The following is a 23776-nucleotide window of genomic DNA, read 5'->3' as shown; positions in this document are numbered from 1 at the left end:
ATAAAGCTGACCTGTAATAAAGTATTTTTACACTAAGCAGAATTAAATAACATTCCATAATAATTAGCTGAGTTTTAAAAAGGTTTGCATTATTTCAAAATTTCATTTCATTGTCTAGTTATTTGTTTAATAATGTCCTATTTATTGGCACTTTGTCCTGCATAAATGACATATATTGATGTGTTGTTGGTAAATTATTTGTATGACGTAATCTGAGTTAAAAAAAATAAAAATTGACAGCCACAGCACAAGAAAAACGTAATGCCTAATTTAGTTATCTTGTCATTGAGTTTAATTTTCTTATTTCAGGACAAAAGTTTTTACGGCCACGTCTACGGTCAGTGTTTTCCAAATAGGAGTATTGAGAAGTTGGGAGTTTACTTGATAACCTAGAACGCAGCATGCAGCTGAGTGGCAGGCGTTTTGCTTCAAGTGAACACCCCTCTCCTGTTACTTTTAGGATAACAAATTATAATAGTGAGCTGCCAGTGATGTGAACTAATGCCTTTAATGAAAACAAGCACTTTAATAGTTGTTTTTACTTTTAATAAAATGAAACTCCATCCAATCAAGCATGTACCATGTTTCAAACACACAAACACATGAATAGGCATAATAAGATACATTTACAAATACGTTTTTTCCCTCATTATATCATTAGTACAACAATCAGCTCAAACAATTATATATCATCATCCACTATCCACCCATTACTGCTCATCCCATTTTATAATCATGACAGCAATTACACACTTTAAATCAGATATAAGGGCATTACACATCTTGCTATACACATCAAATATATAAAATGAGGCAAACTCAAGTAACACAATTTAAAACAATCTTTTGAGAATAAACAACAGCTAATGTGTAGGGAAAGGGCTGGTGTGACAATCCCATGAAAATTCATTATTTGTGTGCGTGTAAAAAGCTTAATGGGTTTACATTTGCTTAACGTATATTATTATAACATAGGCAGATCTACAATGTGGCAGCACCGGTATTCACTTAAAGCTATACTGTAGTTATGCACTAAAAGAAAAAAACATGATGAATTGATTTACCTCATGTCTTAAGGGAAAATACTTCTCATTTAAAGAAATTCACTTTTTTTTTCCCTGGATCAAAATATGACTCAATAATTAAGTTGAGTGTGTTTAATGTATGAATTCTAGAAATGAGAGGTAATTTCCTTTAAAGATAAATAATAACAACAGAAAAGTTTGAAACTGTATGTGTACAAATACATATTTTTAAAGACACCTGATAATAAATGTTCAGATAATTACTGGCAGTTGAGAACTGAGTTCATTTGAAAGTTTGTGAATGAAACATTAATGATATGGTGGTGTTTATGGCAGTGGGGACTCATTGTACACATCTACCCCAGGTTCCTCTTCAAACGTCACTTTGGCACCCTCTGCGTCCAGCTGCAACACCAACACAGTTACAACTTTAGACTATAGAAACCTACGTAGCAAACAACACGATACTGTGTGCCTGAGATTGTAGTGAATGTAACAGATACCGAGAGGTACTTACGCATTTCATCTCCTTGACAGTGAAGAGCGTGCCGGTCATGACCATGCGCAGAGGGATGGTGAGGATGAGAACAAAAGGCAGCGCCAGAGATGCGGGACTCATCTTCACCAGCCACAGGACTGCCAGGCACATGAGCTGGATCAGAGTGAAGAGATGCATCTTCAGTGGCTTCACCTGCACAAGTGATAGAGAGAGGAGAGCGTTAGCGGGGGAACACACAGCCAAAGTCTAACTTGAAAATATACAAAATGCTAATTTATGTTAGGGTAATATACAGGGAGATTGTCATAGGCTAAAGAACACTGAAATACAAGGGAAAATAGGAATCCCTATACAATCCAATGTGACAATCTTGTGCATGTAAGGGTTACTGAACAGGGTCTACAGGGCACAAGTCCATGGGTCCAAAGGGTCAAGAAGCACTGAGACTCAAAACAACCACAAATTGATGTTCAAGGACCAGAAAAAGATACAAAATGACCACCAAAAGACGTTAAACGACCACAAAGATACTCAAAACAACGACAAAGATGTGAGGCGACTTTAAAGACATGCAAGAGGGCCACAAAGACATATAAGATAACCAATAAGAAACATGAAATGACCATAAAGAGACTCAAAACAACAACAAAGACGTGAGATGACCACAAACAGATGCAAATGACCACAAAGAAGCTCAGAACAACCACAAAGAGACACAAAACTCTTCTGTCTGTTTCACTCCTATGTAGGAGGAGTTGTGGGCCTTATACATGTCTGTCTGTACCCATTGTCTCTGTCCATGGTCTCGTTATATTTGTCAAGTGAGGCCACTACATGCAAAATATTAGAAACATGTTTTAGTATAAACTATAACCACAAACTACAGCCAAGATAGCTGTTGAATCAAGACACACTGGCAAAAACAGATAAAAGAGCATTATTCATTCATTCATTCATTATTAGTGAATATTTTCCTATTTTTTCTGCTATTTTAATCTTTACATCAATATATCGTGCAAATATATGGAACTGGCACTGCATTTTCAGACTTTTTCAGACTTAATATATGAATAATTACAGTGTATTTGAGAAGGCTGCGTACCTTGGTGGCATATGGGTCAGTGGGAAAGTATTTCCTTGGTGTAATCAGCAGAAGTATCCTGTCCCACATCTGGATTCCACTCAGAGAGGTGATACCCATGTAGAGGAAGATACCGAACAAGGCTGTCATAGGAATCATCTTCAGAATAGGTTCCATGAAAATAGAAACACCTGGAAATCACAAAAGGTGAATCATTATTGAAGTAATTTGTTATGAGCCTGCTTTGTCTGCATGAACACTGTAGAGGGCAGCACCTACCAACCATGATGGCCACAAGCATGCCACTTATCCTCTGCTCAAGCACCTTCTCAATCTCTGGTTTCAGGCCTTTGGTCATGACAGTGAGAGCATTGGCGTGAGTGACGGATCGCACAGTGGCAGCACTCAGCCAGGGCATTCCAAAAATAGAGACGATGCCCCCCATGGTGACCAGGAGGAGGAGATCAAAATGAAAACCGGATCCTTTCACCATCTTCCTTTCCGGTTTGCTCACAATCAGCCTGGCAAACAGACAACAACACATCACATTAAAGGTGCAGTAAGTGATTCTGCACAAAGATTGTTGAACCCCCCCCCTCCCTTCAGAAGCTCCGTCCCCCAGATTGACAGATAACTACCAGCCGGCACATTCAAATATTGCCTCTCCCCTCCTGTCCCTACCATCAACTGTCGCTGCTGGTTGCTGATTGGCTGAAATAGTGTTTCTGTTTATTTTCTATTTACACCGCCAGGGCTGTGTATTAACATCAGTTTTTTTTCAGCGCACACAGAAAATAGAGAGCTAGGTGATCGTGAGGAGATATTCACTGAATTTGACAAAAAGTGTATTGGATTAACATTTCTTATTATACCTTTAAATAATATTACAGACTTTATGTCATTATTTATAGTGTCACTTACGTAGTAATCTGGGACTCCAGGAAGATGAGGATGAAGACGAGCAGTGCTGGTACACAGCAGGCACCCATCATCCAGATGGGGAAGGGCTTGTTCAGTCCCATGGGGTTGATGAACCAGCCTCTGGCTTTTGGGTTGGTCACCTCAATGCCTTTTGGCACAACCAGTTTCTACAAGGGGACAGAATGATTTTCATTCAGCTCATTTATCACCATAAAAATCCCAGAAAGACAAACTTAAAAAACTTTCTTCTGCGTGAATAATTTTGATATTTTCCAAACCGATGTGAAATGAGTTTATAAAGGATTTAAATTAATTTATATAGAATAAGGATAGTGTGAGTTGAGTCAGATATTAGAGAGGCAAAACATAAACAACATTGTAACCAGGAACGTGTAAACATCCTTTTTATGTGCAGGAAGTGGGTTTACAAAGATTTTAGACAGACGTGCCAATAAAGTATGAGTTTACATTATAATTAGTACTGTCCCAAGAATGTAGCTGATAGAACATCAGCAGAAATATAACTTTTTTGGTCTATTGGTGTTTGCCTGCTCCATGAAAATCCTCCAACTAAATATGAATGACTTAAGGTTGTAGTTTGATTGATTTGATCGAAAAATAAATTTTGGTGTGAGTTGCTTAGTGTTGGAGGTATCGGCTGACAGATGGCTGTCCTCTCTCCAATATAATGGAACTAGATGGCACTCAAAAAATGCATTCGAAAAACTCAACAGCAATGTCTCTCTCTAGAAATTATGACCCGGTTACTCAAGATAATCCACAGACCTGGTTGTGAGCAATTACATGTAGGAACTATTTTCTTTCTACCTACTTGATGTGAGGCTTGAGATTGTTTTGTTTTTAGAAAAAAGTATGAGCATTGTTAGAACTTATTTGAGTTGACTTATCCCACCACAACACAACTCTTACCTGAGTGTAAGCATCCTCAATGCAGATGTCCACAGCAATCATGAAGAAAATAGCAATGGGGACACCGAAATCTCCAATCAAACGACGAAGCTAGTGAGACACCAGGATACACCATAGTTTAAATCACAGAACCTACTTAGTCTTTTCAAAAGTACACAGTCACTGGACATAGAAAGTAGATCTTACCGGGCCGGGGAAGTAATGACCATTCTTGAAACTGCGAAGGAAGTACGCAATGAAGAAGCAACCAAACATGAGGCACATAGACAGCAGGGCAGTGTTGGGGTAAGGCCTTTCAATCTCTATCTCCTTAATGGTTTTGTTGCCATTGTCAACGTGGCTCTCAGTGTAAATCAAGATTGGGTGGAAGGGGTTATCCAGTGATGTGTTCAGATGTTCGTAGTTCAGAATCAGAGGGTGGGCTTTGAAGATCTGAGCAACAGGAGATGAGGAAACAAAATATATGAGGAAACACACGAGGCAATAACAGGGAAATGGTTTCTGTGTTGTTAAATGGACGGAGATGATGAGGTGGGGGAAACCTTGATGAGCTTATAAAAGGTCTCATAGATGAAGATGAGCGAGATGAGGATGGAGAAGATTTCCTGAGTGAAGCGGGAGATGAACCGGACCAGGAAGCTGCCTTCCACGGCCACGATGATGATCACGATCACTATCAGCCACATCCCCACCCAGATACGTCCCACAATGTACTCAATGCCCTGGGACTTGCAGAACTAGTATGGGATGAAGAAAAGAAAATAGATGCTAATGAAGAAAAGAAAAGAAAATAGCTAATAAAAACTTTATTTCAGGGGTTTCAACATCCGACAACTCATACGTACTTCGTGAAAAGCTTCCTCAAACACAAGCAGTGGTCCGGAGAAGCCAATGACAAGGACAGGCTGGGCGGCGATGAGACAGAAGATGACACCCTGGATGCTGGTGGAGATCATAAGCTCTGACACGCCCATCATTTTTTCTGTTTTGTCAGCTAGAGTCAGACAACAGAGAGAATTATCGATAATATTAAAGGTCAATGAAATCAAACGAATTGAGCCTAAAAAACCAGACACATCTCTCTATCTGGATCTCTCTTTTACCCAAAAGCCCTCCAAAAGTGATGGCCGGGGAAAGGGCAGCGAAGTAGATGAAGATGACGGCAGCGAGGACCTGAGGGTTCAGAGCGTCTGTGTAGTCGCTGATGTAGTACCGGTAACGGCGCTTCAGATCCTTCACCATCCCACCGAAAGGATAGCCTGTACGGGCCAGAGGGTCCTCCTGAGGCTTCTCTGGAGGTTTCTCAACTGATCAAACAAATCAAACTGACATTAATATCGATTACACTACAGGTTGTTTTATGTTTTTTTGATTTCTCCAGCAGAGGCTTCATTTGTCTGTCTCTGTCATGTACCAGAAGTGGATACACACATTGGAAATATTTTTTTATCTACTTGTTTTAGCAAAAACACCACCCTTATCCTTTTTAATGCCATATGCCACATTTAAGGAATAAAGGGTTGAGACAAAAAATATATATATCATTGCATTTCAGTTAAAGGGGTGAATTTAGGGAGCAGTTGTAGTAAGGAACTGAAAATGTGTCGATCACTTTGTAAGTGTGAAGGAATAGTTTGACATTTTGGGAAATATACTGACCTATGACCCTGTCACCAAAGGCAAGACGGGTGTCGGTGGGACGGAGTCTGTCACGCAGCATCTTTTTCTGGAAATCAATGATTGGCTCAAGCATTCCCTTATCTTGGATCTCAGTGGGAGGGATCACAATGCTGCAATCCATGAAGTCAGCGATGGCGTTGGTCAGATCTTTGTCAGTCTGAGCCAAAAAGGCCTCCAGACAGAACACCTGTGAGAGCAGAACACTTTTATTCACCTGCACCTAACAAAGTAGCCTACTTCTCATTGTTGTGTTAGCCCATTGCTAAAGCTACTCGCTGCTGAGCTATTATTTTCCTCTCTCAATACTGTCTCTTCTCTCTCACCCAGTCGGCCATCAGTGCACCCATTGCGCGGCCACTTTCACTGTAGTCTATCCCGCTCTGGCTGGGGCCCACCAGCACAAAGACGAAGCGAACGGGGACAGGAGACTCCAGGGAGGAGTCCATCACCACAGAGTCACTCAGCCTCACAAAAGCCACCACTGGTTTCTGCAGGATGTCCAGGACACCTATCGAAAACATCCTCTTTTAGCCAGATCTGCTCCAGAACCACACATGGAGACACATAATGGCATCTGAATTACATGAACATACCTGAGAGGACAATTGAGGCCTCCATGTTGTCAGAGGTGTCTCTCTGCAAGAAGTATGTTATGTTGATACATTAACATGATATTGATGATATTGATGACACAAATGATAAAGGTGGATAAGACTGTATAAAATGAAAAGAAACTAAATGTATACCTTCTTGGTTACAGAGAATGTCTGCATCTCAATGTCTCCAGTGTCAGTAACCACAGGTCCTTCAGACTGACTGGAAGGACAAATAAAATGAGAACAAAGTGCATGTTTTTATGGCTGACATCTTGTAGAAAGAAATGGAGAAACAGTGGGTCAGGTGGGTTACCTGCGTCTCATGAGAAGAGCTCTCAGCAGGCCGTCCCGATCACTGCTGCGAATCTCATTCTTGTCCAGCAGCTCATCAGCCACCTTCTCAGCCACAGCAGACAGACTGCTGGCATTCAGGTCGAGGATGACAGCACCTGAGTACATTTGAGTTGCTTTTAACTGGTCATTGCGTTATGTTTGATTTTATCCTATTGTATGCACAGATTTTCCGTTTCATCTAAGGTTCCAAAGTCACCTGTGCTCATGGTCTTGCGGAGCTGGATCAGGCTCTTGAAGGTGAGATGGGAGACGTGAGAAGGACCCCATATTCCGGAGGCGGGGTTAAAGTTCTCCTCGAAGCCCACCCAGCGGCCAGTCTCCTGCCAGGTGTTGCCCTGGAGCTCGTTCAGCTCCACATAGGCCTGTGGTAATGCAATGTGGTTAGCTAATAAACACACTGGTGGCTAATGTTGGTTTACATGAATAAACTTTTATATCTGATCAGTGAGAAGAATGTTGACTAACTTGAGCATCCCCTCTTGTGGTGGCATTGGTGTTCAGGTTCAGATAAGCTGAAATAAAGAGCCAAAAAACAGAAGAAATATTCAGATCCTTTACTTAAGTAGAAGTAGCAAAGTCTCCACTACAAGTAAAAGTCCTGCATTCAAAAACTTGCTTAAGTAATAGTATGTATCAACAAAATATATTTAAAGTATGAAAAGTAAAGGAATTCATTGCACAGTAAAATGTTTCCTGTCAGTGTTTTCCTTTTCTAGCTGATGTTTCTGGATTCATATTACTGCTGTATTAATGTCTAAGCAGCATTTTACTGCTGTAGACATTTATGGTTGTGCTAATTTTTACTCCTTTATATACTGTTGGGTAGTTTAATCTACAGCAATGCATCATATTCTATAAAATCATCAAATGTTTGTAGTGTCGCTGTCCTGTGAGAACTACAGACAGTCAGAAAAACAGCCCTGTTTTCAGCTTTGTGACGGTGCCTTTTCCAGCTGATCCAAGAGGTATTTAAGTAGTTTATTTAGCCTAAGTAGGAGAATTTTCTTAACACATTAAAGGAACACTTTTAAACATTCAACATCAACACATCTGAAGATACATGGTTTTCACTGAACAGGAAGGGGATGAGATACTGTCTGAATATAATGTGAAAAGTAACTGTCAGTCAAAATGTAGTGGAGTAAAAGGTATAAAGTAGCATACAATGAAAAGAATCAAGAAAAGTACAAGAACCTAGAATTTTTACTTGAGTAGTCTAAATACTGAGTTGCATTCCACCACTGCAGAAAAGTAATTTAAAAAGTCAAAATCACCAACAGCTGCATGGCCTGTGAGGGGAACCTACCCTCTGAATCGCTGGGGATGACGATGGCCTCCACAGGTGCCTCATCCTCCTCCTCCTCTTCCTGCCTCCCCCCCTCCAGGTCATAGAGTGGAGTCCTGGGTGTGGGGAGAAACAGAAACAGCAATAAAGACTTGGGCATGAGAACTTCTCTTGATGTCTCACCTGTGAAGTGATTCAACTCAGCCCTGACCAGGAGAGGAAATTTTGAATATTGTTTTGGAAAATGCACTTCTATAATTGCGTCTGTAAGTTAAAGAGACTTTGAAGCCTGTACTTGTAGATAGAAAATAGCTTAAAATCCATCCAAGTAAGGGTCTCAGTTTAGGCTGACCAAGTTCTCTATAACTATGAAATTCTATTAGTGCTATCCTGTCCTTTGCCACAAGAGGGCAAGATTGCTCAACATATTTCTCATCATTGACTGCTGGTTTTTATGACCTGAGTTAAGACTCAGGTTATAAATATTTACCACGAGCTGCATTAAAAATACCACTTCCCTTCGAGGATTGGCTGAGCCTCACATCACCGCCTTGGCCCCTCATTCATGTCAACATCCAAGATTTAAATATGTCTGTAAAACTTGAATTTTTCTGAAAGTAAACAAACTAAAAAGCACACTCAACCAGTTATTTTCCATAATTGAAGGTAGCTATACACTGATTTTATTGTAATTTTGGTAAATACTTAATATCTCTATAGTTATGAGATGGATTGAATGCTTGCAAGTTATAAGTATGGGAATATGACCCTTTTTTTTGACCACTTGGGGGCAGTGCAAACAAGCTGTTGTCATTACATTATCACCAAGTAGAGTCCATCTCAAGGATGTATAATAAGAAATGGAAACAGCGTTGGAGGCAGTGTCCTGCTCATTCCTATGAGATTTGCTCAGTGGCGCATGAGGTTAAAAAAGTTCAACTGCCACGTGTAAAAATACCCGGATGATCGGCGCTGCTTCCCCACTATGGGGCCCATAGAGCAGGCGAAGTAGAGACTTCTGTGGCTACGGTTTAGTGCTCCGCTAACTTGAATGAGGAATAAAGGATTTAATGTGGCTCTTCTAGACTTTCCAAATGTTATTGGACAGAATGGATCAAATTCTGATAGTGAAATGAGTCAGGTAGGAAAAGGCTTTTAAAAGGGCTTGGGAAAACATTTTGACGCTAAAACATACGTATTTCGACCAAAATTATAAGGAACCTTACTGGAAAGCTACAGGATGCTATACAAACCATTAGGCCTATATATATATCTATATATATATATATATAAACAAATAATAGACCCGCCCCTGGTTGTATGGTGAACGTGTTAGCAAACAGTTAGCTATTTGATCTCAGCAGACTTTCATTTGAATTTGTATTTCGGGCCACCCGATGAATGTCCAATATTCACTCTCTTTTTAGCTCTGGTTTGGTCTCCACCAACTCCTCAGGGAAATGTTTGACTCTTTAGCTGCTACATGTAGTGCCAATAAAATGTAAGGGAACCCATTGGATTTCTCTGCATTTCTGCAATATTTAGTCAGAAAATGTGGTCTGATATTTTTCAAACTCAACAAAATAATGGACAAGCTACCTAGCCTGAAATAGTAACATGAAAACAATTGCAAAATTGATTAATTATATAGCTATTTCAGGAATGTCTTGATCATTAATGGCTCTCTTCAGTTCATGTCACAGAATCTCAATTGATTTGAGGCCAGGATTGACATTCTGAAACTTTTCTTATGTCTGAGACATGTTGTAGTTCATGTTTCACTGGGTTTAGGGGCATTTTAGTGTAACATCTCCCAACTTCTATTAAGTATCAGATGACTGACAGCTATGCTGATTTTCTTTCATACATTTGAGTGCATTTTTTTCTCAATGAGTAATGGTTGTTAAGGCCCAGGGGCAGGAAAACGACCACAGATCATGTTGATTCCTACTTCATGCCTCATGTTAAGGTTGATGTTCAACAATGTGGAACATAATATAGTCTAATGTTTCAGGTTTTCACAGAACAATGTCCCTGTTACATAATTCAGGTTGCCAATTTGAGATGTACAATGTCATCAATTTATTTTAAGGGAGAATCATGCTTTTCTTCCTGATGCCCTTTCATGCACACCATTGTAGCCCTATTTTTTGTATTGCTGAGACACAAATAAGACTTCGGTGACTTTGAGATATTTATACAGGTCCTTAACTGTAACCCAAGGTTTCTCTTTTACCTTTTTAAACCTTTCTTTACTATACTGAAAACTGAAAGCACATGGGAATGAGGGATGGTTCACATCAGCTTATGAAGAGATGAGTGTCAGTTTTGTACAGAACAAGATACAACTAACCACTAACTACAATTCAACTCATAGATGGGAACTTGTAGTAGCTTTTTTAGAGGTTATGAAGGGTTTCACATAGCCTACTATTTTCTATGTGGATTTTTAATATTGAGATTATTTAATCAACATGCCAATTTGGTGAAACAATTATTTGAGTGTTATTAGTTTACATAGAGTGTATTTGTCTATTATAGTGACTTTGATGAAGATCAGACTACATTTTATGGATAAATTGTGCATAAAAAGGTAATTATAAAGAGTTCACTTTCTTTTTCTCAGCATTACCACTATGTTCAGGAGTTAGTCTGCTGTTTAGTTCTGGGCAGGAAGTGTAAAGTGTGTTTTCACTTAAAAAAAGAAAGAAATCAAAACATTAAAGTTATGGCCCATAACAACCAAAACAATGAGCCAAAAGAGGCTAAAATGCTCCGTAGAGCTGGGAGGAACTGATTCTCTGCGGGTTCATCACTACATGCGACCCCTTTCACATTACACAAAGTCAAGTATTACAACTATTGATCAGAGAAGCTTAACAACTATACCAACTTAAACCTATTTATAATCACTTGATTAGAGGGACTAGTTTGGGAGGTCCACATATTGGAAGCACTGCCTGGCAGGCTCAATTCAGGGCAAGCAAGGCCCATTACCATTGTTTTATCAGAAACATGATGCAGAATTACAGTGTACAACTACAAAACATGTACATATAAAAAAACTCACAGTCTCACTGGAGAGGGAAAGGCTGAATCGTTGTCTTCATAGGACATGTCATTGCCCTGGACAAGAGAAAAGTTAAAGCAGAATTAAAAGAAGAAAGATGAATGGAAATTGAACGATAAAGGGAAAATATGTATTGATGCTAAGATTTATTGATCACACTCCATGGTCTCACCATCCTGACCAAATTTCCAACATCCCATTCCTCTGTGTGATGTTACAATGTATCTTGTAGCAACTGTATTGCTAAGTGTTGTACTGAATCTTAATGTTACACTGTAAGGTGTTAAATGGAAAAAGACTAACCTCCAAAAAGAAATTGTTTTCCATTGATGTTTTTCAGATGTCTTTGAACTCTCACGCACTTTTATGCATTCCCTAAGACAGAGAAGAAGAAAAAAACGGAACATAAAAAGTCACGTTTCAGATACATATACATATAGTAACCACTGACTCAGTGGGGACTATTAATATTAAATCTTCAACTTTTTACTGGTGGTTTGTGACTTGTGGGTTCTGACATGCTTTTATTGCAAACAGGTGCAGCTACAAGCATCCAAAGCCCATCATTTGCAATAAATATATATCATATTCTTGCAGCAATCATAACAAAAGCCCCATTATCCTGTTGTCAATTTGGCAGGGTGTTTATGATAGATTGGGGAGATTCTTAGCCAATACCAATAAGGCCTGCTTTGAGCCTTTTTAAAGTGGCTTTGATGAGGATATCGCCATCTACCACCAAACAGCTGCTCTGAGTCTGCCTGCCCTGCCACGGCTCAGGACAGATAGTCAACCAGCCGTTGAGAATGTGAACTTACTTACACTATAGTTTAAATAGAAGACGTACAGAGCCTTATCTTTGGGATACACCCTTTTTCCACCAGATACCTCTGTTCTCTTCAGTAACAGTACAGTGAAAAACTTGAAATACAGCTGTACTGTAACAGCAAGTTATACAAAACTGTTACATTTATACAGGAATACTCAAAAATATTGTAACATTGTTGCTTTTAGCGGACGGCTTTTCAATTTCACAAACAAGTGAACAAGCCTGGCTTTTTTTGTTGTAAAATTCCAATTGAAAATATTTCTTAGCAGATAACATTAATAGAGGTCATGTGACTTCACATTCACTTTACACATGCACAAAATTGATAAGGAATGATGGATAGTAATGCTTGAAAGAATAACATACACAGATATGGGGCTGCACATTAAAAATACATTTAGTGGTAACAATTCTTCCCCCTGTAACACTGAGAATAAACGGATATTTTAACACAAAGCCAAAATAAGTAATATTATTTTAACACATTATGAAAACCTAAGATGATAATCCCACTAGACCTTGACCTCAAATGAATGAAAAATACTTGAATTGTTGTTACAGAAAATGTGCACAGCAGAAATTGTTTGTAAAGATATATTATATTATTTATTTTATAAAACATAATTTAAGCTCGAGAATTTTTTTTAAATTTCAGCCACCCTCATCTTACAAACATGGCAACGACATGAGGGGATTGAATATGCTCTTTTGCTATCAGGGTACATTCAGATATATCCATCCTATCCAACTACTACTACTACAACCTCCAGTCCAGTAGTGCCACAAAGTGTGTCTGACCCCTGCCCAGAGGGGGCCACACCCTTACCTGTATGCAGGTACTGCTACCTGGTCTCCAGCACTGGAAACAGGACGATCAGCGTAGACGAGCCCGATGCTAAAGTGAGCCAGGACAAACGAAAAAGATGAGTACAGACAGAGAACGAGAGGAGCGGGAACACCCATATGAAACTACGTAGACCCTAAGAAGCGCTGTACCCCACTCTGGTTGCTGAGCAACCTGGTGGTGGGGGGGTGGGGGAGATAAGGCCTGTGTGACAGACAAACAGCCCTATCGGCCAGGGACACCTTGAGACAGGGATATCCCAACCCTAGTTTGCTCGCTCCACCCTCTCAGCATGAACCGAGGTCCGAGGCTGGACAGAGGAACCTGTTTGGACCAGCAGGCCTGACCTCTTTCTGTCTGAGGGACACACAGGGGGAAAAGAGGGGAAAAGGGGGGCAACATACAGTATCAGGAGGACAGCATCTTAGTACGTCATCTTGTATACAGACTGGGGATTCCCTCATGATAAAGGGGGGGGTAGTTCCTCTGCTTGTGATTATCTTGAGGAAAGTCATGAGATAAACACATTAAACCCAGCTTGTTTCATTACAGCCCTCGAGCAAACTTCTCATGTGCGGTAAGAGTGACATGGCAGCGACAGGGTAAGACATTTTCTGCAGCTGACTGGAGGTGGATGCTGGTGGTCCAACCCAGTCTGATGGCAGACGCTGACACAAGGATGCAGCGCAGACTGGTGAAAGAGGAAAACATCACACACAGATTATTACAAGAACAAGAAAAAAGAACCTAAAACTGTAAAACCACTGTTGTCTGTGATGACAGTTTCTGCAAGGGTGCTGCAAGAATGGAAAAATCGTTCATTGGACTAATGACAATTCAATTCAATGCGATTCAAAACACTTGTATTCGTCCCTCAAAATGACAATTCAATTACTGCTTCTGGAATAACCTTCTTTATATCTGTTTTACATATAGGCTATGTTAAATGTGTTAACTTAAAGCAGTCACAGAGGACATGTGTGGGTGAAAGATTATCTTATATGCCTTTTTGAGGACTTGTTATTAGGCTGCGCAAGAGATCTTCATGCTTGCCAATAATTTATGAATTGAGGTTAACAACACCTTGTAATTGGAGGATGTGAACTTGTAAAAAATTTTAAATAAAAAAAATAGGTTATGGTTAGGGTCAATAGAACAGTTATAAAACATTGTCAATATTTTCTGGTCTTCTCTAAAAGAGTTTAATTGACATAGGCAGTGGAGGTGCTGCTGAGCCTTTTGTATCAGTCCAGTACCTTAAACTGGAGGTTCCCAACTGTTTTAGCTGGTTTAAAATGAAGCAATGTTTACTTGTAAGGCCTCATCACAGGTTATCACCTTAGTCTGGACACAAGCAATTTATTGTTCTTTCTCAGACTTAGAAGGAGTCAGATGGCTGAGAGGACTACTCTATATTTCTGAATAGTCTTTCATGCTTCTAGGTTGTAGAAAGTCCTCTTTACAAGATTTTATTTTGTGTGAAGGGTTTGTTTTGTACATGGAGAACAAAACGCTGTTCAATGGTTCAACCAGACAACTGAAAGGGCAGAAAGAGACAAAGATCCCTCTCAACAGTTGAATAACAATAGAAGAAATCAGCAGTCCTTGGTAAAATAAACTGGAAGCTTAGCATCAAAATGTGTGTAGATATAAATAAACAGGTTCCTGTTTAAGTGTCAAATGCACAATAATGCAGCCTATAACAAGCTGGAATTAACAGGCAATGTGTTGCTTTAGAAAACAGCTGTTCTTTAAACTTATAAATAGAAAGTTAGTCTAGTGTAAGCTCTATTGGAATATCAGCTGAACATACTATGGACTGACAAATCACAGTTTAAACCTCTTTAATCTAACCACGAAGTAGACTGCAGAGGACTCTAAGAAAAATAGGCAAACTAAATTCTCAGAGCCCAATTGCACCGGCCAGTTACGCTTTTCTGGACAGGAAAACAAATTCAAAATCCAAGTTCCAACTAGAGCTGTAACAATTCCAAATTTTGCTGTACAATTATTTGTCTCAGAAATAATTGTGATTAACGATATTAATTGTCTCTTTCAGTCAAATTTATTTATGTAATTTTATTTTTCAAACAATTAAAGTTTTGAATGAATCCCAGGATACATCTTTTGGTTATATGTCACTATTATGTGACCCAGATAATGCAATAACACAAGTACACAGCTTATGAAGCAAACCACGCCTCTTTTTATCATAATACATTGTATTTTTTTCTTAAATGAATATGAAATTGACAATTACCATTAACAGTCATACCTCTTAGGACCTAGGCTAATTTTAGCAATTCATTGCGGTTAAACAAAGCAACGGTGATTACGTAAAAAATATTGCAATTAGACGATTATTATATACTTGTTACAACAATATTCTCCCCTGTCATGTAACACTGTGGGGACAACGACTAAATGAGAGTTTTAATCATCTAATGCTTCTTCTTTTGGGGCCAAAACTATTATACTGGTTTTTATCTCATAGTTATTATTGAAGGAAAGAAGAAGAACACCAATATTACAGCTGATTCCAAACTTTTGAACGGCAGTGTATATATACACACTATATAGACGAAGGTAACTGATAAGAAGGAAAGATTTGTTGATTGGGTTAATAACACAAAAACTTAATTTTCTTTAAAAGAGGTAAATAAAAAATGTATGAGGTATATGATGACCTCTAAAGGTTTCTTAAGGACAAAAACATAAATTCTGCCAGTGAAATCAAACACAAAATGTCCCTGATATAACTGATTTCAGCCTCCAGTCTCAACAAGGCCATGTAGTCATGTGGGCTCATGGCTATACTGGTTGATTTAACATGAACAACTCCATTGTTTGGAGGTTTCGTTCAAGTCACGTCAAATCTCATAAGAATAAAAATCTTTTCTATCACAATGTAGAATGTTATCTCTGGCAGATGTTACTTTTATTGAGGGCCCCAACTTCATCTTCATCTCAATTTACATCTATTCAATTTTGTCATCGAACCTCCAATGAATGTGATTTGAGTCTCGCTTGGCCAGAGAATGAGCCTCAGTCACAAGTTTGACGTTGAGGAATTCATACTCAAAAAGAAAAGGTAATGCTTGATTTCACAAGTCCTGAAACTAATAGGGAACACAAGAATGAATTGATAGTTAATGTTGTTTGTTAGGGATGTTTCCTGCATTAGGTAATTATGGGAAAAATGCAGACAGTGTTGTCCCTTAAAAGAAAGAGTCATCCCCGCCCAAAATTGACCTGCAATGAACTGTTCTCAACCATCGATATGCTGTTTCAGGTAATGTGAAATTTGTGCGAATTGTAGTTCAACTTTATTGTCATGTGTGTTGGAAACACAATAACGTTCTTGTACTCTGGCTCTCTCTGCCTTAACACAAGGGACACACACTACAGACCTACACAATAACACAATAAGTGAGGTGCGTATGGGTAGGGGAGCTGTTCAGCAGACTGCCTGCCTGTGTAAATAAACTATTACTGTGATTTGATGCTCCGGTAAGGTTTTTTTTTTGTAAGATGGAAGTAGAGTTGTAGCAGTTTAATACAACAGAAACAGAAGGACAAACAATGCTATGGAATTTTTACACTGCAACAGGTGATTTGTGTGATTGTTAGTGTGGGTAAACAGCATATTGCACACAGAAAGAAACTCACTGAATATATATTTAAACAATAATAAAAAAATAAAAAAGTCTACAGCCACAAAGAGTGGGCCCCCAGCTAAAGACACTGTGGCTCAGGCCTGTTATCACCAGTCTCTGGAAGCTATCTGCTGTGCCCATGTGTCTCAACACACAGCATATACAGACACTCCCTGTCCTCATAAGGACATTTTCATCCAGACAGCATTATTATTATTTGTGGAGTTTTGTTTAATGCAAAGCAGATGAATACAAAGACAGTTTGAAATCTTGCTTTACGCAGCGCAAGATTTGACATTTGTATAAAATAGACTATATAATGTGTAGGGTTCCTTTTAACAATCCAGTATAAAAGAATAAAACATAACGTCTATAACATAAGCGTCAAGGCATGTGGGGGAAATGTGATTTGGATTTTTTACCTACTTTTTAAGAGAGAAGGATGTGAGGGAAACCTACTGTCAGTGGCTGAAATACATCATGCCAGCTAGTGTTTGTAGATGATCATGATACTTCGGAGGGGTCAAATATAAAATCCCAGTCAACCAATGACAAAACATCAATTTATATGGCTACAGTTTGTATAAAAAGCTCATTCACTCATTCATTGCAAGGTTTATTGTCTTACAACGTTGGATCAAAGTAGATTTGATGTGGCTTAAAGAGACAGATTTCTAAAAAGTAATCTAAAATAATTTCAAATACAATGTAGTAGACTCATGTAATGAGTTAAATGTAAAAGATTTGTGGGTGTGTATAAATGCACCTGTATCTGTAGGGTCCAACTTGAATACTTTTCATGCACTGTGCATTTTGAAACCTGTAAATGGCGGACTAACTGGGGCAGCACAGATGGGCTCCATCAGCATTAGAACAAACAGGCTGCTGGGAGTTATCTTTGAGAGCCAGAAGCAGCACCAAAGACCCACCTAGTCACAGTGTAACACACTAAACTACACAACCTGCCATCCATTACCAAGTAGTACATACAGTAGTACATACAGTGTGGGCCATAATGACTTCACTTTAACTAAATTAAAGGGTACATTTAAACCAGTATTACTATTATTCAAGTCAGAATACTATTTAAGGCTTATAGACTTTTCAGTGCCTCTCATTTCCTATATTCCTAAATCAAAGGTTTGTGCTCAATGGTCACTGAATATCCATCTAAAAACAATCATACACAACATTAATTTACAACAATGTTCTCAGTTGAGGTTATAGTTTCCTTGTGTTGGCTAAATTACAACTTTAGTGTTTGTAGCATGCAACCTGAATGCGTGGTCTGAGTTGTATATAATTAACTTCATCAAATATTCTCATTATTTACTGTATTAAAAAACTCAATTTGTGCCAGGAAGTTATGTGAACACCATCCAGGGTGGTAGCAGTTTTTCAGACTGCTGCATACTTACAGTATGTCTTCATTTGAATTCTCTCTATGTATTTGACATCAGTCTGACGGTATCTTTTCTAGGGGATGCCAGAGGCCAAATACTGAAGGTGGCAGTCTTTGTTGACTTTGGCGCCCCTTAGTGTAACCAATGTGGCAGAAACTGCATGACTAAATGATTTGTATTTTGCTCTGCATGATAATTAGGATGATCTTATTCATCATAAAACTAAATCATGATTTTCATGAACTGCAACCCCCCCAAGGGTTAACAAGTTGTTTGCTTTTTAATTGTTAACTTATGTCCAATTTAACAAATCAGAAGAATGTGACATATATCATTATTGTCAGAAATTCCACTTCTTTGTGGGTGCAGAGAGGAACTTGAGCATAAAAATAAGACTGTTGTTTATGTTCATTGTTTGAATCGAACAACTGTTGCTATGCAGGCCACGAACATAACAAAGAGAAACCTGTTCAACTTGTGCTCCAACATAATTGGCAGTTGCTGGCCAACATTATCGAGAGACTCATTACTCAAACGCCTCCCAGATGAGCAGCTCTATGTTAAGGCTGCACATCATCACCACAGCCAGTAAGAAATTCTTAGATAATAGATGAGTGTTGTTTAAAACTAAAACTGTACATGAAGAGAAGACTAAATTTAGCGCACTTACAAAAGATTCTTGCGTAATAACTCTTGGTCTGTATTTAATTAACATATGTTTGGAATAAGAAAATTATGACATCATGAAAAAGTGACAAACTGTACTTAGAGAACCATTATTTATTGAAAGTTTTGACATCAGAGTGAACAATGCAAGATGATTTGTGGAAAATGAGCTTGACATCAATTGAGTGTGAGCTGACAGACCAGTGGATGGTGGTCTTCAGAAGCACTTCTGATGATCGCTCTAGTACCTGACCAGTTTAAATTACAGAAAAAGGTTAAAAGTTCTGCAGTGCCCGGAGACCAACTCAAGTTCTTTAGCCAGTGCCTTTTGAGGAGCACTAAGCTAACATACATGTTTTTGGTGGCAGAGAAGCTTAACATAAAAAATAAATTCCAATTTGATACGTATAAATTTCATTTAGCATTCACTCATAATATATAACATTGCTTCACTATTCACAGCCTTTACAGTAATCTGTGTTTTAATTAGTTTAATAGAAAAAATGCTTCAGTAAAAGATTATTCAGCATAGAGCAATGCATGACGCAGAGGCAGAAACCAAGAGGCAGTCTGCCTTTAAAAAAATAAAATAAGTTATACGTGCAACTACTTTGCATGGTACTTGCATTCAATGAAATTGGTAATAGTATGTGAGATCAGTAAACAAAGATGTAAAATAAAATAGGCAGTTAGAGAATACCAGGCAATGAGGCTGTAGAAAAAGTGAAGTAAAGTGGAATCCCTTCAAAATTTCTGTGACATATTCTCCCCATCTCAGCTCCTATAATAAGGAACCTCCAGGAATGGATTCATCATACTATAACCCTTTAACCGTTAAGGCAGTTTAGGCTACAGTAATCATTAACAGCCCAGAGAACCACAATGAGAACTAAGAGGGGGAGCCAGACGTTTGGTGAGCTGCATCAAAGACGGCAGCTAGTGGTCATAGTGCATCCCTGTTGGCAGTGAACAGTTGCACTGGCCTGTCTTGATGCTGCAGGACTGAGGGGAGGTTTACATGATGACGCATGGCGCACGGCTTTTGGTGATCTTCTGCACAGGTTTGCCATCGTGGGCCTGCTGGACTGCATTCAAGACCTGTGGCAGAAAAAGAAAAATATAAACTCAGAGTGTTATTGTTTTGAGTTATGCTTCCAGATCCTTTACCTAAAATGTATGTATGTATGTATGTATGTATGTATGTATGTATGTATGTATGTATATATATATATATATATATATATATATATATATATATATATATATATATATATATATATATATATATACACATACACACACAGAACATTTTTATATAACCTCAAAAGTTTTATGTTATTATTATCATCTGTGTCTCCACTAACATCCTCCCAACACCTTTGGTCATTGGCCACTAATAGAAAATATTTTGCCAAAACACCTAGGCGTCACTTTTGACTACCAGCTGAAATTTGACTAACACGTCATAACAGTTATTCAGTCCCACTACTTCCACCTGAGGAATATTGCAAAAAGATTTAAAAAACAAAACAAAAAAACGTACACCCACTGTTATCTTTCCAGCAGTTGGAAATGGTTATCCATGGCTTTTGTGTCATCTTGCTTAGACTATTATGTTATTCCAACCGAAGCCAAGACGCTGTACAGTTATTCCAAAACTCTGCAGCAAGACTAGACTACTCACCAAGACCTCATATCGCTCTCACATCACCATTTTTCTGATGTCTGTTCACTGGCTTCCGATTAAACTTAGGATTCAATACAAGATCCTCCTCCTTATCCATTAAGCCGCCTACACAGGATTCACGGTAAAAATCACTCTGCGTTGGCTGTTCCATTGTTTTCCTATGGAGATAGCGATGCCACCCAACTAGGACACATGTTTTGCATATAATAAAAAAAAAAAAAATCTTAATTTTTAGAGTAACTAAAGCTGTCAGATACATTTAGTTAATACTCAAAGTACCAGTACCTCAAATTTGTATTCAAGTACAGTAGCTACTTGAAAAAATGTACTATGCACAACTGTAAAATGGCCTTTAGTCTTCACCAGTATGATTTACATTTTTATGGGCCTGTTAAACCGGTTTTTGCTGCTATGATGTACTCACGTCATCCTCATATGGAAACCCGCCCGTCTCAGTCTTGGAGAAGATCAGCTGACCGTTGATTTCAATCTCAAAGCTGCCTTCAAAATAAAATAAAAACAAGACTTCACCCGTCAATCATGCTTTCTGGAATAATCTTTGCCTTGAATAGCACGGTCCTTTACATTAACGATAAAGCTCAAGACACAAATAAATCGTTGGCCACAGTTAAATTATAATGCTCTCAGCTGAAATTTGTAAAACAAATTAGCAACACTTACTTTGTCTTCCCGTGAAGCCTGACACATCCGCATCAGGAAACTCACCCTTGACAACCCGGGCGAGCTCCTGATAGCGGCTTTCGTAACCTCATCTACCACTATAAGGGGAAACATACATGCATTTTAAAAGCAGAATACTTGCTGTTTGCCCTACTAACATTAGCTAACGTTACTAATGTTGCCCAGTGACCAAGCTAAGATAGCTAGCTTTGAGCTAGCTAATGCTGCTAAGTTCATCTGTAGTGACAATGTAGCTACGTCTTTAAAGTAGGATTTACGGCACGAACCCTGACACAAACAGACGCAGGTTAGCTAAAAACTTTCACAAAATAAAAAATAGTACAACAAAAGATGTACATACCAGTATTCGACTTTAATTGTTACCACCCCCATTGTAGCTGCTGTTTGTTGTTCCTCCGGTCTGGCTAGTGGCTATGCGAGAGCGAGACTACTCCGGCGGTGGCAGCTGTACGGAGCTGGGTTTGTGTTCGCTGCTTTTGTAACACCGAGTCAGGCAGCGGGGCGGGGCGGGATTTAAACTGGGAGACATCCTCTGCGAGCATGGAGTGGGTGACATCAATCAACACAGCTGAAATCATAATCATACCAACCGTCTCTGCTCATTCCAACCGGAAAGTGATGCAATTTTATTTACAGTACATGGCTGAAATGTAATGTTAGCTAAGGACGTCTGTACTACTACAATTTTGTCCTAGAGTATTTCCATTTAATGCAACACTTCTCCCTACAAAATATTGTAGGCTAGGCCTACTTTTTACATTCACGTTTCAGACGTTTTTTTTTTTTTAACCTAAACAACATGTGATCCAGTGTCCTTTGGCTTGTGATCCTTTACAAAAAAATATATATGTGTAGTTGGGGGCCCTTCGACAAAGTGGTGTAAAACAATAACTGTTTTAGGCCCAGGAGAAGTAAAATGATCCAGCCTATTTCACAAAAATTGAATAGAAATGTTTGTAACTGAACCTTTTCTTCCTCCCTCTCCCATTAATCATCTTACAACCCCTCATATTCATCTTATGACCCTTTGGAGGGCCCAACACTTAAATTGGTAACCATGCACTGGACTACTTGTCATGGTCCTGGGTTTTTGGTTAGTCCGTTTACTATTCATTTTGCAAAGTCACTCTCCTCACGTGTCATGTCTTGTTTTAAATGTTTTCTCGCCTGTGTGATTGCCTGCTCCGCCCTGATGTGTTTCACCTCATGTCTTATAATACATACATGATCAGCCCTCATGTCACCTTTCCCTCCCACCCTCGTTGCCTTGTGTAGCCTCATGTGCCCCCTTTGTTTGTGGTGATGGGCGGACAGACTCTTTTCACAGAATCGGTTCCTTCGAGTTAGTCTGGATCAACGGAAGTACATTTCCAGGATAATTGCCTGACATCTGCTACGGTGCGCCTCACTTGCCGCTCTCTGTGTGTTTCCGTTCTCGAACTCTTCGGGAAACAAGGGTTCGAGCTAGCAAGCTACATGCTCAAAATGGCAAGTTTTGAAGACAATTTGGATCGTGCAACAAGGCAGGCCTCCTTGGTTCTTTTTTGGAATGATTGTAAAGATTTAAAAAATAATATGTTTACAGCATTTACTCTCTAACTGGGATGTTTTGGGAAAAAGATTGGTGGGGATTGCTGTGGACAAAGTACACACGGCGATACACTGGTAAGAGCAAATGAGGTTTAACCATGTATCCAGCTAACTGAAATACCTCACGCTTCATTTAATATTGTATGTGGCGTTTTCTATTGTGGGGTGCAAATGTTCCACCGAAACAAGTTCCTTCCCGAGACTATTTTGCAGTGCAAATGTTCCACCGAAACAAGTTCCTTCCCGAGACTATTTTGCAGTGCAAATGTTCCACCGAAACAAGTTCCTTCCCGAGACTATTTTGCAGAGCCACCGTTGCTGTGTCCGGAGCTTAGCGCCGCCCAAGACGATTCTGATTGGTTTAAAGAAATGCAAACAACCTAGAGAGTTTTTTTCTCCTATCCCAGAATGTATCTGTGGTAGAGCCAGACCTTACTTCACAATGCTGTGAAATAAGGTCTGGCAATGCGAGACTACCTTCAAGGTTATTACATGAAAATGTATCTAACATTTCGAGTTTTAAAACTTTTTACAAAATATGTCGTCAGTTTCTCAGCGACACAGACCGTAGCACATGTCGTCATGCAGGCTATAGTCATAGGCTGTAAGACATCATCTTCTTCAACACAGCTGCCCCAAAAAAAATCTCTTCAATGCATTTCATCAAGTTTACATTAATAAAGATAAAATATATTTTTATTGCACGATGTAGGCCTAAAGTTCAGTACCACACCAAAGTCGGAAGAACGACCCTCCGAGGAGCACGTGAATGTACCATTAACCTCCGGTGGCCAATTCTGCTGTCTCTAATGTGAGATGGGTCACTGTCAAAATCTATTTAAGACTAGTATCATTTTAGTTCATATTGTTCTTACAAGGTGCATATCCATAGCTGTGTTTAATCAGAGTACCACCAATGATGCAGGGTGACACACACAATGCACTATAACATTGGAAC

General features: G+C 39.0%; 2 protein-coding genes across 2 annotated transcripts; both read right to left on the bottom strand.

Moving 5' to 3' along the window:
- Positions 1 to 531: 531 nt before the first annotated feature.
- Positions 532 to 13254, bottom strand: slc4a1a (solute carrier family 4 member 1a (Diego blood group)). Its single transcript, XM_078269067.1, has 21 exons — positions 13097 to 13254; positions 11745 to 11816; positions 11442 to 11497; positions 8393 to 8487; positions 7552 to 7598; positions 7283 to 7448; positions 7046 to 7181; positions 6883 to 6952; positions 6730 to 6772; positions 6460 to 6644; positions 6116 to 6323; positions 5560 to 5763; positions 5302 to 5450; positions 4999 to 5193; positions 4643 to 4888; positions 4457 to 4546; positions 3527 to 3693; positions 2885 to 3126; positions 2627 to 2796; positions 1543 to 1716; positions 532 to 1430 (listed from the first exon to the last, which is right to left on the bottom strand). The coding sequence occupies exons 2-21, from the start codon at positions 11766 to 11768 to the stop codon at positions 1353 to 1355; spliced, it is 2745 nt and encodes a 914-aa protein (XP_078125193.1). The 5' UTR covers positions 11769 to 11816; positions 13097 to 13254; the 3' UTR covers positions 532 to 1352.
- A 5684-nt stretch (positions 13255 to 18938) lies between these two features.
- On the bottom strand, positions 18939 to 21692 carry LOC144530224 (migration and invasion enhancer 1-like). Its single transcript, XM_078269707.1, has 4 exons — positions 21569 to 21692; positions 21208 to 21305; positions 20951 to 21027; positions 18939 to 19937 (listed from the first exon to the last, which is right to left on the bottom strand). Exons 1-4 carry the CDS (start codon positions 21598 to 21600, stop codon positions 19854 to 19856), a joined length of 291 nt encoding a protein of 96 aa, XP_078125833.1. The 5' UTR covers positions 21601 to 21692; the 3' UTR covers positions 18939 to 19853.
- Between the last annotated feature and the right edge of the window lie 2084 nt (positions 21693 to 23776).

Source organism: Sander vitreus, chromosome 15, assembly GCF_031162955.1.
Source record: "Sander vitreus isolate 19-12246 chromosome 15, sanVit1, whole genome shotgun sequence".
NCBI lineage: Eukaryota > Metazoa > Chordata > Actinopteri > Perciformes > Percidae > Sander > Sander vitreus.
Note: the sequence above shows the minus strand (reverse complement) of the source record. Positions and strands in the feature narration are given on the sequence as shown.